The sequence below is a fragment of the Solanum dulcamara genome, chromosome 11, assembly GCF_947179165.1.
Source record: "Solanum dulcamara chromosome 11, daSolDulc1.2, whole genome shotgun sequence".
Lineage (NCBI taxonomy): Eukaryota > Viridiplantae > Streptophyta > Magnoliopsida > Solanales > Solanaceae > Solanum > Solanum dulcamara.
The window spans coordinates 43,336,229-43,349,728 of record NC_077247.1 but is presented as its reverse complement, the minus strand read 5'-3'; the positions used below and the strand labels follow the sequence as shown (position 1 = coordinate 43,349,728).

The 13,500-nt window shown below is 34.3% G+C and overlaps 2 protein-coding genes across 2 annotated transcripts; one reads left to right on the top strand and one right to left on the bottom strand.

Moving 5' to 3' along the window:
- The first annotated feature begins 888 nt into the window (after positions 1-888).
- Positions 889-1,674, top strand: LOC129873726 (protein LIGHT-DEPENDENT SHORT HYPOCOTYLS 4-like). The gene has a single exon (XM_055948890.1). The coding sequence runs from the start codon at positions 1,001-1,003 to the stop codon at positions 1,538-1,540; it is 540 nt and encodes a 179-aa protein (XP_055804865.1). The 5' UTR covers positions 889-1,000; the 3' UTR covers positions 1,541-1,674.
- Positions 1,675-9,132: 7,458 nt separating this feature from the next.
- LOC129874912 (pentatricopeptide repeat-containing protein At4g21300) lies at positions 9,133-12,086 on the bottom strand. The gene has a single exon (XM_055950299.1). It carries the CDS (start codon positions 11,891-11,893, stop codon positions 9,323-9,325), a length of 2,571 nt encoding a protein of 856 aa, XP_055806274.1. The 5' UTR covers positions 11,894-12,086; the 3' UTR covers positions 9,133-9,322.
- Between the last annotated feature and the right edge of the window lie 1,414 nt (positions 12,087-13,500).

Here is a 13,500-nt window from a genome sequence, read left to right as displayed (position 1 = left end):
ATTTGTAGTTTTGTACTATTAAATTTATTTAAATAAATTAAGTGACAATTTTTATTTATTTGAGGGTTCATATTTACATAATATTAAAAAAAATATTTTGACATGTCAAATGTAATTAATTTAGTTGAGTGATTTTGTTGATACAAATGTTTGATTGAGTGATTTTATTGATACAAAATAAAGTTTAATGACTTTACTAGATAAATTCTCAAAGTTGAGTGATTTTTTTAAGATGTTAACTCCATATTAAAACTACAACTTGCAATTTTTAACGTAAATGGTTTTTTTGATTTTACTATTGTTTACCGTTTTTTCAATTTTAAAACAGATGATCTATCTTTATTAAATTGAAAATTGATATTTTGTGAGTGATCAATTTATTAAGATGACAATTATTTACCTCAAATAATTCAAGTGAGAAAATAAGAAATATGACAACAAAATTATTCTTCTCCTAGTTAGTTAGAAAGCCACAAAATAATAATATTTTTCAGTAATTATCTACCTTTACCCAATTACATCAAATAGAAAATTCTATAATAATTTAAGGATATAATTGAGAAAAAGATTTTTTTAGAGTTTTAAACCAAACACAAGATTAGATGAAAAATAATGAACCAAATACTTAATAAAAAATAATATCTAGATTATCAATCCATGTATTATTAATGTTTGTACAAAACGATCCCTTAACAGTCATTTGATTAGTTATTACAAGATGAGATAAAAGGAATATTAAAATTTTGAGATAAATTATCTATTTCGTAATTCATCGAAATTAAATATGTATAAACTTATTCTAAAATTAATCTCTTGGGCTAACTTGCCAAAAATATCTCTTTTATGTCATTTTACAAAAAAAGACGTGGGTTATATCATTACATGAATGAAATCATGAGCCTCAACAAGTAACCTATTGAACTCTCTCACATCCTATATATAGTGAGGCAGAGACCTTCAAACAATTTCAAAAAATACACCCCACAAAACAAATACAGCTATGTTAGACGTGTACAGTACAATTAATTCCGTCTCAGAAAACTTCTCCCCTCCGTCGGTGCGGCCGCCGCCGGTGAGCCGTTACGAGCTCCAAAAACGGCGAGATTGGAACACATTCGGGCAGTACTTGAGAAACCACAAGCCACCATTGATACTAACAAGGTGCAGCGGAGCGAACATTCTAGAATTCTTAAAGTACCTAGATCAATTCGGAAAAACGAAAGTTCACAACTGTAGTTGTCCGTTTTTCGGCGATCCTCATCCGCCGGCGCCGTGCAATTGTCCGTTGAAACAAGCTTGGGGTAGCCTTGACGCGCTAATTGGGAGGCTACGCGCTGCATTTGAAGAGAACGGAGGACGGACGGAGACGAATCCGTTTGGTGCTCGAGCAGTGAGGTTGTATTTGAGGGAAGTGAGAGACACGCAAGCCAAAGCGAGAGGGATTGCTTATGAGAAGAAGAAAAGAAGGAATATTAAGCAGCAGCAGCAGCATTTTCAGGAGCAAGAAAAAGTTGGTGATGGAGCTGCCATATATAGTTAAATTACTTTAATTATTTGAATTTTGAATTAATTAGCTTGTTCGATTATTATGTAAATGTGATATTAGTATAAGTATAAATCAGTTTTTGCAACGTATATATATCATCTTCTGCTTGCATTCAAACTTCTTGGGGAGGATCCAGTAATTATATATATTGTAAATATTTATTGAAAATCCTTTGTTAACAAAGTAATCACTTGTTCTAGTAGAAATGAAACTTGTTTAAAATTTGCTCGGGTTCGATTTCTCTTAATCACTGGAATTTGATACCATAGGCTATGCGGTATGGTTAGAATTGAAATTAAAATATTAAAATGGATTGAAATAGAAATGAGGTCGGGTAATCTGTTCAAATGAATTAGAGGCTCCAATAGGCTAAAAATCAGGTTGGGTGATAATATGTATAATTTGACCCGCTTAATCTTTATAGTTTTGACATATTATTATTTATTTTTTATAATCATAATTTGAATTTGATCTCAACAAAATTAAAAAGAAAAAGTTATAAATGGATAGGTAAATCTTGGAAGATATAAAGTAAATAGTAATTCATACGTTCAATAGGGAATTGGGAACATACGTTACATTAAATGTAAATAAAGAGTTTTAAAATGGGTTGAAATTGGAGAATAAATTGGGTTTCATGATTTTTTTAAAATGGGTTGAGATTGATCTAATTCAAATTATTTTGAGCTCAACTCATAAAATTCTGAATGGATTGAATGTGTTATCTATATTTGCGCTCATTTTAACACCCGTAGCTGTGGTAAAAGGTAGCAACCAGTGGCGGATCGAAGCTAGACAGAGAAGAAATCAGGATTTTGTTAAAAGAATATTTGAAGGTGTTTAACAAACACTAAGATTTGATTCATATATACTGTAATTTTCTGTATACTTTGATCGTAATTTGCTTATACCGAGTTACCAATTAAGGACAGATTAAATCATATGAGTATTTTAATTGAACTTTTGTTTTTTCGTTACTTTAAAATATACTACTAGTCGTTATTAGGACCATATAATCTTTCAATTGTAAAATTAAAACTAAAATGAAACTATATTAAATTCTCCATTATGAGGAGCGGAACTTAATAAAAATTATGTTGGGTTTAATTGATAGTTTGAATGGGAAATTGAGGGAAAAAGAAGTGGAGAGGAAAATAATATGTTCTCTCTTGCTTTATTAAATAAGCTTTGGTCCCACATAGGTGATGAAAATGAAAAGTCTCCTACTTAAAAGTAGAAGGACTCTTTCATGTTGCTAAAGGGTCAAGAAGAGGGTCTCCCCTCGCACCGTCGTCGTCGCTCGCTCGGCTTCAGCTTCGGCTTTGGATTTGATTGATAATCTTTTTGGACCAAATTTCCTTTAAATTTTAATTAATTAACATTATTTATTTATTTAATTAATTAAGTGAAAATCCTGACCCGCGACCCGTTTCTTTCCCGGATTAATTTAAAATTATTTCCCTCCGTTTTTCCAACAGATTTTTGAAAGGTTGCAACCTTGTCCGAAAAGTTGCAAACCTTTTCTCAACAGACAAATCTTTTCCCAACAGGTGCCTTTTCTTAAAAGGTGCAAACAGTCTATATATGTCTCTTAATCCTCAGAATGTTCTATACGAAAAATTCTGAAATAACATACTTCTTCTTCTTCTTTCTGCACTTCCTAAAATCGTGTGATATACAACCTTCAAGTGGTTCGCAGTCACCAAAATTTGCAAAACCTCTACTTTGGTGAGTAAATCGTTCTATCCTGGGAGGAAAGATTCCAAAACCTCGGGTACTTTGAGGGGAATAATTTCCTTAAGGACACACTGTGCATTCAGTGGGCTCGATTTTTGTTTTTGCATTAATTTTCCAGATTCTGTGTTTTATGACCTTTAGTTGTTGTTACTGTTTTTAATATTTACAATACAGTTTACTAACAAATTATCGATTGGGCATTGCCTATTACTACTACTCTATTTGTTACCTCAATGACAAGGTTCCACTAAATAGCTAGCGATGGGACATGCAAATTCCAGAATGGAAAAAAGAATCCTACCACTTTAAAAGTTTTGTCTTGTATATTTATATACCATATTTCCTCTTGTTAATAATTGCTGCTAGAAAAACCTTTACTAGCTTCTGGATTGCATTAAATCTAAAAGCACTTCCTTTCATTCAATTCCAAAAATGTGGTGCAGAGAAAAAAGGACAATAATTGGATTAAGATTCTTATTTTTGTGTTTTCAATTTGTGGTAAAGAAGCCTTTCCTTGGTGTAATGGGTTCAGTTTTTCTTATTTTGGTCTTTAAATTCCATCATTGCATAGGTTTTAGTTTGCCACTAGTTTTTTTGTTTGTTTGTTTGGAGGTTCAATACAGAGTATATAGGAAAGAAATTAAAGTCAATACGAGTATGAATATATATGCACATAACAAAATAACAAGTCTTCTAGCGAGGATATCCTCATAATTATTTTCTTTTCCAAACTATTTTGAACTGTTTTTCCTCAAGTTGAGGGCTCAACTGTTTATGAGAAGCAGTCTCTCTACTTCTAAGATAGAGGTAAGATATATGTATATATATTCCTGTACTTATGATATGTTGTTATCAATAATCTTTGAATTTTAGCAGAGAAAATAGCCAAATATTCCCCCTAATCTATTATCGGATTCTCAACTACACACCTATACTTTACGGAAGTCTTATTACCCTCTAAACTATTTCAAAATGGAATTAACTTCACCCTAAAATGCAATACACAAATTTGTTGTGTGCGGTGAAACACACGCACCAACCCATATTTAACATGTGTATTTTCTGTTTATTTTTATTTTTTGTTTACTTTCTTCCTCATTCTTCTTCTTTTAATCACATTTCACTATCTTTTCACCATTAAAATAATATTAAAAATTCTTCTAAAAATAGCTAAAATGCAAAAAGAAGGATCAATTTTTTGAAAAATCTTATTAAGAATCTTCTTATAATGATGAATTTGAATAAAAAAAATATTGCTGAAAATACAAATTCATCAAATGGGTTAAAGAAAAAAATCAACTTTTTGCAAAGGATGAACAAGAAATTGAGTTTCTTTTGTTTCTTTTATAAGACTTCCGTGAAGTATAAATATGTAGTTGAAAATTTGATAATAGATTGAAGGGGCATTTGACTATTTTCTCAATTTTAGCATACAAAAAATGTTTGTCAATCGACCATGAAGTTTTGAACATTCAATTAAATTTTTACCTATAGATTCACAGCTTAGTTTCAGTTTCAAACACTTAAGTAGCATTATTCAAGGAAACTAAAGGGATAAAAATTGACAATGGTGTACTTATTTCCGGTTAATAATCCCTCGGCTCACTTTTACATGTCAAAATTCGCTTCTCGAGAGTCGAACTACATGAATTTTAACTAATATTTTAAGATGTTTTTTCTCATTAATATATTAATATGAGAATGATTGTAAATTATATTATTTTTCGAATATCTAAATTTAAATTTAAAATATTAAATTAGTCTAATCAAGTTAGCTTCGATATTAGTCAAATTGACCCTCGTGAAACAATTTCACGCGCGACAAGTAAAATTACAGAGGGAGTAATTTGAATTGCATATTTTAATATCTAATAGTATTGTCTAAAGAAACTAAAGGGATAAAAATGACATTTTTATTTAATGCATGACTACTAGTTTGGTTGCAGAATTTATAATTTTTGGCAGACAAAGCACATTAATGTATTCAGTTGGTGAAGCTTACTATCTACATGGTAAATCTTATTAAAAATATTTCTAAGGAACATTATACAAAATAGATTTAATTGTGAAATTATTTATTAAAAATGGACCCATCCCAATCTAAGTAAGCTTAGTGGACCAGCGGTCCAAATTATTTATCAGTTTACCCCACTTTCTTCCTTCTTATTTCTCGTATGATGTAAGCATGACATCAACATCACTATTATGAATTAATCATATATGATACTCTGTCGGTATATATTGATATCATATCGGTATCATATAAAACTGAGTTTAATCCTCTGTGATACTTCGTTAATATACCCTATCGGTATCATATAGGATTGGGCTCTTTTTTTAAGAAATAAATAAGAAACAGTTAAGAGAAATTTATTAAAATCACAATCTTATTTATTAAATTCTAAACTAGTAGAAAATATATTTTTGTAATTTTTCTCTTTTTGCAATTTTTTTAAAAAAATTGTATCTAAATAATGACTCATTTTAAAAGTGTTTTTAATTAAAATATTTAAGAATTGAAATATACATCAATGATACCATGACAATATGTAGATATACTGTAATGATATCATGAATGATCGAGTAATCTCATAGAAGAATTGAATCAAATCTCAATGAAAACACTGTTCAGTTATTCTTTGATATCACCAAAGTATATTATACTTTGATAGTATCAAGGAGGAAGAAGCAATCCTTCAATGAAGACACTGCTCAGTTACTCCGTGATACCATCAGAGTATATTCATATACTATAATTTATTGTGATGGTATCAGAGAGAGAGAATAGGGTGAACGGTGATGTTAGCATGCAAACTAAAAATAGATGTACGCCATTTTAAAATAAAAATGGGGTATGAAAGCAATGGAACATTTAAGTGTAAGTGCCTTATAAGATATTTTCAGTTTATAAGCTACTTTAGATAAGTTAAGTCAAACAGATCCAATTATTTTTTTTGGCTTATTTTAAGCACCAAATGACTTTAAGTTGGCTAGACAAACACTCAAAAAAGCTAAAAACAGCTTATAAGCCAATTCAAACTTGCTCTAAATATTTTAATTTTTTGGGTATAAGTGTGCTTTTCCCATATTTTTATTGATATAACTTTCCTTTCATAATAAAGCATACTACTTTTGAACTGCTCATAGTGGAGCCTTTTTTTTGAGTGATAATTATGTTATTCGAGCCAATTTGTGCGTATCTTGACTAATTCCACGAGTTACCTGCCACTTTAAACCAGCAATAAGTACCAGATAACTCTTTTCATCAATACTAGATATTTGTCTCTATTGAAATTTAAACTTGAAACCCCATTGATTTTCAATCCACCTCATTGACCACTAGGTGTAAGATCCCGTAAGTCAAAAAGTTGGAACCAAGGAGAAAAGTGTCAAATTTTCGAATCCATCCATATGAACGAGTCCCTCTACGACTCGCAAGGTTGGGTCGTAGAGTGACACTTCAAACAAAAGTTGAACTTTCCCTCAGTAGAAGTTCTACGACCTTCCAGGACGAGTCGTCCTTTAGAAGATGAGTCGTAGAAACCCCTCATCAACCAGAGTTCAGAGGCGTTGTTCAAAATTTTCCATTGCCCAAGATAACGACTTGACAGGACGACTCGTAGAAGTAAGGAAGGGTCGTAAAGACCACCCGTCATAAAACTTCAGAACCTTGAATTTTGCAGGTTTTTGGGACCTGCAGGACGAGCCCAAAAGACGGATCATTTCCTTGACGACGGGTCGTAAACCCTGCCTGTTTCCAAAATTCATAAAACTTCAGAGACTTGAATTTTGCAGGTTTTTGGGACCTGCAGGACGAGCCCAAAAGATGGATCGTTTCCTTGACGACGGGTCGTAAACCCTGCCTGTTCCCAAACTTCAAAGACTCTATTTTCAAACCTTTTCTTAGACTTGCAAGACGAGTCGTTTAGACGACTCGTCGTTGCCAAGACTGCCCGTATAATAGGGTCCGCAGGGTCAATTTTTCAGAATTATTGAAGGGCAATTGTGTATTTTTCAAAGTTCAATTCCATGAACTAGACACTTTTATAGCCAAGTTAAAAGACTATAAATACTCCTTTCTTCAAAATCTCCTCCTATTCAATTCATGCTCTTAAAATTTCCAAGGCAAGAACTCACCAGGTTTCTCAAGGTTTCTCTCAAATCTCCAAGCTAGGGTTTTCAGGTTTCTTCAAGGTTATTCTTCAATTATTAGTAAATTCAAGCAAGGTGTGTGGGAATTGATTAATGGGCCCTTTTCATTCAATTTACAATTGATTATGAACCCTAGTTTGGATGAATTGCATTGGGCTGAGTTGATTTTATTTTTAGATGTTATCAATGATCTTTATATGCATGTTTTAATATGAATTGCATGATTTCAAGTTGAATTATAGATGCCCATGTATAAGAGTTATTTTCAAGCTATTATCATGAGTTAAAGATGATTTTTATGAGTTAATCATGAGTTAAATAATTTATAAAGATAGTTTTCAATGAGTTATAGTTGAGATTATGATTTTTGAAGAAAAAGTTGTGATAGTGATCAGAGTTAAGATTATTAGATGTTTTGAGATAATGATCAGAGTTAAGATCATTAGATGTTTTGAGATGGTGATAAGGACAATTCTTACCGAAGTTATAGATTCTTATGAATCACCAAGTTAGATGAACTATTCCTAAATATTTTAAAGATGGATTGATAGGCAGTTACTATCTTTTCCTACTATGTTATGAGTATGTTTTACGAGTTTCCGTTGGAATATTGACTAAGCACCGAGTAGTCTTCTAGGTGGGGTTCGATCGGATAATGTAGTTGGTTATCCAAGGGAATCGTAGTAGCAACCTAAAGTCCCAAACTACGTTGCCCACATAGATTGCCTTTATCCCAGTTGAGTTGAGTTGAGTTATCTTTGGAGTATGCCCTGGCAAGGTAGCCTCTCCTGTTTCGATGCAGGAGTCATCGGCCTGTCTCAATGCAGGAGTCATTGAATTCCATGTAGTAGCTCGTATGGTCTTAGTTGTCGGTTAAAGGTCTTATCCCACACTAGTTCAAGTTAAGCTTTAAGATATCAAGTTATGGGTTGAAAGTTTAAGTTTTATGCTATGCATTGACCAAGAATTTCCTATGTTTAAAAGTTGTTTTTAAGCTATACTCATGCTCATTATGATTGATCATACATCTTATGGCATATTGATTATGTTCTCTTACTTGTCATGCATACCTTACATACTTAGTACATTCAAACGTACTAACGCATATTTTGCCTACATTGTCTCATAATGTAGGGACGGACGACACTCACGACTACCCCACTCGTGGCTAGAGTTTTCTTCAGATTTCCAACGAGTTGGTGAGTCCTCATTCTATCGAGGACAAGACTTTATTTCATGTTTCTATTGCTTAGACATTTTTTCTATTGCTAGGGTGAGTTAGGAGCTTGTCCTAAGCCCCCGTCGAAGGTTAAACTAGAGGCATGTTTAGATGATGTATTGGTGTAGTCCGGTTTGGGCGTTTATAGAGTTGGGTTTCCCTAAGTCCCTTACCCCCACTTATGACTACTTCCGCTTATCTTTATATTGTTTTTTACCTTATGTATGCAATGAATGCTAAAATGACTTATGGTTGGGGTCCCTCGCACCCCGATCTCCGTGTTACGACTAGGCCCTAGGTCGGATCGTGACACTAGGCCACACCCCGGGTGCTATCATGGTGGAGCCATTTTCTGCTCAAAGATGCTGTGATCCATTTGATATCTGGAGTTGGTGCTCGATTTGAGTCCACATTTCTCGCTACTATTACTGGAATCCTGAGATAGAAGCCACAGTAAACTCCTGAACTACACTGGAGATCAGAATTCAGAGCTTTATTTTGGTACAAATGCACATTTCTCTGTTTAGATCATTATTTTCTTTTCAAGTGAGGTCAAATATAAATGAATCAATGCTGCAACACAAAGATGAAATGCCTATGCTACCTGAAGTGTGGATACAGTGTCCTTAGCTAAGCTTGTGGTTGGTTAATAGTGAATATAATCAGAATCAACAGTGTTCTAGGGATAATGACTGTTGTATTTGAAGATTCATTTGAGGAACATAACCCTCATTTTGCAGCTCCATTAGAAGATTATCTAATAAAAGATATATCTGAGCTGATTGTGGGTGACTCGCATCCGCAGCAACAAAAATATGAGTGATATTGTTAACTTCAGTCCAGCTGTAACCAGGTACTTTCTGCACTCCTCTTTCCTTCATCATATGACGAATTTTAGAAACCATATCCCATTTACCGGCGTTAGCATGTAGATTTGATTGTAACATATAGTAGCCGGAATTTTGAGGGTCCAAGCTCAGAAGATGCTCAGAAGCAATTGCAGAAAGCTCAGTATTGCCATGTAAACGACAAGCCCCAAGTAATGTCCCCCAAATGCCTGCATCTGGAGCAAATGGCATGTTCTTAATCATGCCAAATGCTTCTTCCACAAGACCAGCTCTACCAAACAAGTCAACCATGCATGCATAATGCTCTGTTCGGGGTGTAATCCCATATTCTTTAGTCATGCAATTGAAGTAGTGTTTTCCCTCTTCAACTCGACCAGAATGGCCACAAGCAGATATGATCGCAAGAAAAGTGACATGGTCAGGCTGGAATCCATCATTTCTCATTCCATGAAACAAATTCAGACAGTCCTTAAGTCGACCATGATTTCCATAAGCTGCAATAATACTGTTCCATGATACTTCATTCTTGTGCGCCATCAAGTCAAAAACGCGCCAAGCTATCTCCAAGTTCCCACATTTAGCATACATATCTATTAACGCACTTTCCACAAAAAGATCAGAGCTTAATGCACTTTTCGTAATGAAGCCATGGATCTCTTTCCCATAATGGAGAGCTGGCAAATTTGCACAAGCAGAAAGAGCACTGGATATGCTGACACAATCATATTTGGCTCCATCTGCACCCATATGCTGGAAGAAGTCAATGGCCAATTCCGGTTCAGCATTCTGGCAACAGCTCGTGATCATTGAATTCCAACAAACAACATCTCTTTCAGACATCCTTCTGAACACTTTTTGAGCAAGGTCCAATCTTCCACACTTTGCATACATGTCCATCACCGCACTTCCCACATAAAGTATTCCTTGAAAGCTGCGCTTAACAATGACACCATGCAGTTCCTTACCTAATCTCAAAGCAGCCAAACCAGAACAAGCTGGTAGGGTACTTGCTAGAGTAACAGGATTGGGCCTCATCTTCTTACTAAGTAACCATCGGAAAACATCTAGGGCATCAGAACTCATGGCATTAAGAATAAATCCTGAAATCATAGCAGTGCAAATAACAACATCCACCGCAGTGCTGCAGTTAAATATGTTGCGTGCTGCTGCAACATTCCTGCACTTGAAGTACATATCAATAATGGCATTCTTTAAGAAAACATCAATAGATACATCATGTCTCACGACATAACCATGAATTGCCTTCCCCTGGTACAAATCTTCTGACATAGAAACAGAGGGGAGCAAACTGGCAAAGGTGATAGAGTCTGGTTTGACATTGCTAGCTACCATTTCACGAAATAAATCCAGGGCCTCATCCATATACCCGTTCTGTACATACCCTCCAATCATCCCATTCCAAGTCACACGATCTGCTTGTGGCACTAAATCAAAGATCTTGCGTGCATCAAACAAGGAACAGAATTTCGCATACATCGCGATCAATGTATTGGCTACTGGAGAATCCATTTCCAACCCACACTGCGCAACAAGCCCATGTACCTGACAACCAAATTTAACCATTGTTTCCGAGGCACAAACAGAAAGAACACAAGCATATGTTACTGAATTAGGCTTAGTTTCACTTTTCCTCATTTCCATAAATAACCCAACCACATCATTCATTGACTGTTCATCTTTAGCATAGCCATTAAGCATCACATTCCACAAAACGCTATCCCTTTGAGACATTTTATCGAACAAAAGACGAGCATCATCTAAACAACCATTCTCAGCATAGAACTTAATAAAAGCACTACCCACAAACACATCATCCTCAAAACCTAAAGTTTGTACCACCCCATGTAGCCATTTACCTAAATTCACAGCATTTAGACCAGCACAAGCCTTAATCACATAAGGAAAAGTGTATTTATCAGGGCAAGTACCAAAAACCAACATCTTAAAGAACAACAATATAGCAAGATCAAAACGACCCATTATTGTATACCCTCTAATCATCCAATTCCAAGGGGAAGCATAACACAACTGAAGCTGAAAAAACAATTTCTTGGCATCGATAAACCTGTTACACAAGACATACATCCCCAAGATTCTTGTACCCAGAATACCCAAGTTGTCGATTCCATTAACAGTTACTTGGGCATGAACCTGCTGCCCTTTACGAAGAACAGAAGCAAGATTTTCTCTACAATTTGTGCAAGATTGCAAAATTGGAGCTAGTTTCGATGCTAAAACCTCTTCCGTGTAGTGAAAAGAGTGAAAAATTGAGTCTTGGATGAAATGGGAATTGGGTTTTGGGGAGAGTAGAGCAGCGACTGAGATACTCCTCCTGTAGATTGAACAGATATTTTTCCTTTGAAAAAACATTTACGACTTGAGTCTCCTCCTTTGAGGTTTACTGTTTTCCTTTCTCCATTTTTTCTGCTATATCCTCTCCAAATTCTCACTCTTTGATTTGAAAGAGTGGAAGGGAAGAGGTGTAACACTGTTTTTTACAACAATGTTTAGTTTAAGCTATATGATTAAAATTTTGTAAGCCCCAGAGTGTGATAGCAAGTAACAATTCAGTTACCAACATGGCTAATAGTGAGACTTATTGATCCTTAAGTAAGATTTCAGGTTTGAGTCTTCACCTCCATTGTATTTAGTCGGAGTTTTAATGGGGACATCGAACACGTGTGAAATCAAAAAAATCAGAAGTAACAATTCAGTATTTACAAATATTATCACAAACAAAAGTATGTTAAAATGTTAATTTGACAACTTTAAAATGGTGAAAAAATATTTAAGAAGATTTAACTGCAACTTCAATCAAGTATTGTCCAAATTCTTTTTCGGTTTACACCCATTATCTCAAGTTTTGAACCGAACTAATCCATTAATCCAAATATTTCATGGGAGAAAATTAAGTTACTTGGGCCTTGAAAGACTGATAGAGCGCACTGGTAGTTTTCAGATTTCTTTTGGGAGGAAATATCACCAAGAAAAAGGACAAACGTATGGTTTTATTACAATGTGATGTAGTATTTGTTTAGCAAGTGAAAATGCCAGTATCTTACTTCAAACTTACATGACTGCAAACCTCTTTTACTAATCAAATGATCTTTTTTCCGAGAGTTTTCAAGGCCGTAGAAACAATATCTTGCAAAAATATAAAATAAGATTGTACAATAGACAATTATAGTTTGGCCCTTCCTTTGTTCCCGCACATACTTAGTGCACTGCCCTTTTCACAGTTCTATACTACTCCTAGCTAATGTGTGTTTCATTGTTTCGAGTCTATGTGTGAGTGTGTATACACGGTTCGTGCTTTTTTTCTGTCATTTAGGATTTTCAACTGTGGGTTACTTTTTTTCTTGTAGGGGCACTTAGATGATTTGCACACTTCAATTGCAGAAATTATCACACTTCTTGCTAGCATTGAGTCATAAGGAGTTATTTTTTACTTCTCTTGTAACTCTCTAATAGAGTTTTTTTTTCATTTATGACAAGTCTCCTTTTGTTGCCAAAGCAATATCATACCCAATGGATGTATTTCTGCATTGTTAAAAAACGAGAGTTACTAGAAGATACTGTTTATGGTCAATATTAACTATTATAGTGAAACTATAATATGACCAAAATTTTAGCAAACTGTCGTGGGATATGTTCCTTCAATTTACAACACCACAATAACATACCCAGTGTGACTTTTTACAACTTCCTAATTAGCAGAATCCAATTCGATCATAACTTGATTTTCGCGCACTCTGTATATGACCCTGTAAAAGTCTCAATGGTCCAAAGTAAAAACCTTCCCAAGACTGTAGTAGTGTAGTGTATGTAAGCAGCACCTCACTTGCAGAAATCATAAGAAGAGGATATAATCATGATCAAAAAATTAAGTTAGACTTGAAAAAGGACTCAATAAGTTAAGAAATTGTAATTGTCGAATTCATAATCTTGAGCGTTAAAGCCAACTTAGGCAGTCACAT

What these genes read in the sequence shown, in the direction of transcription:
- LOC129873726 (XM_055948890.1), top strand. Translation starts at nt 1,001, where the DNA reads ATGTTAGACGTGTACAGTACAATTAATTCCGTCTCAGAAAACTTCTCC.
- LOC129874912 (XM_055950299.1), bottom strand. Translation starts at nt 11,893, where the DNA reads ATGTTTTTTCAAAGGAAAAATATCTGTTCAATCTACAGGAGGAGTATC.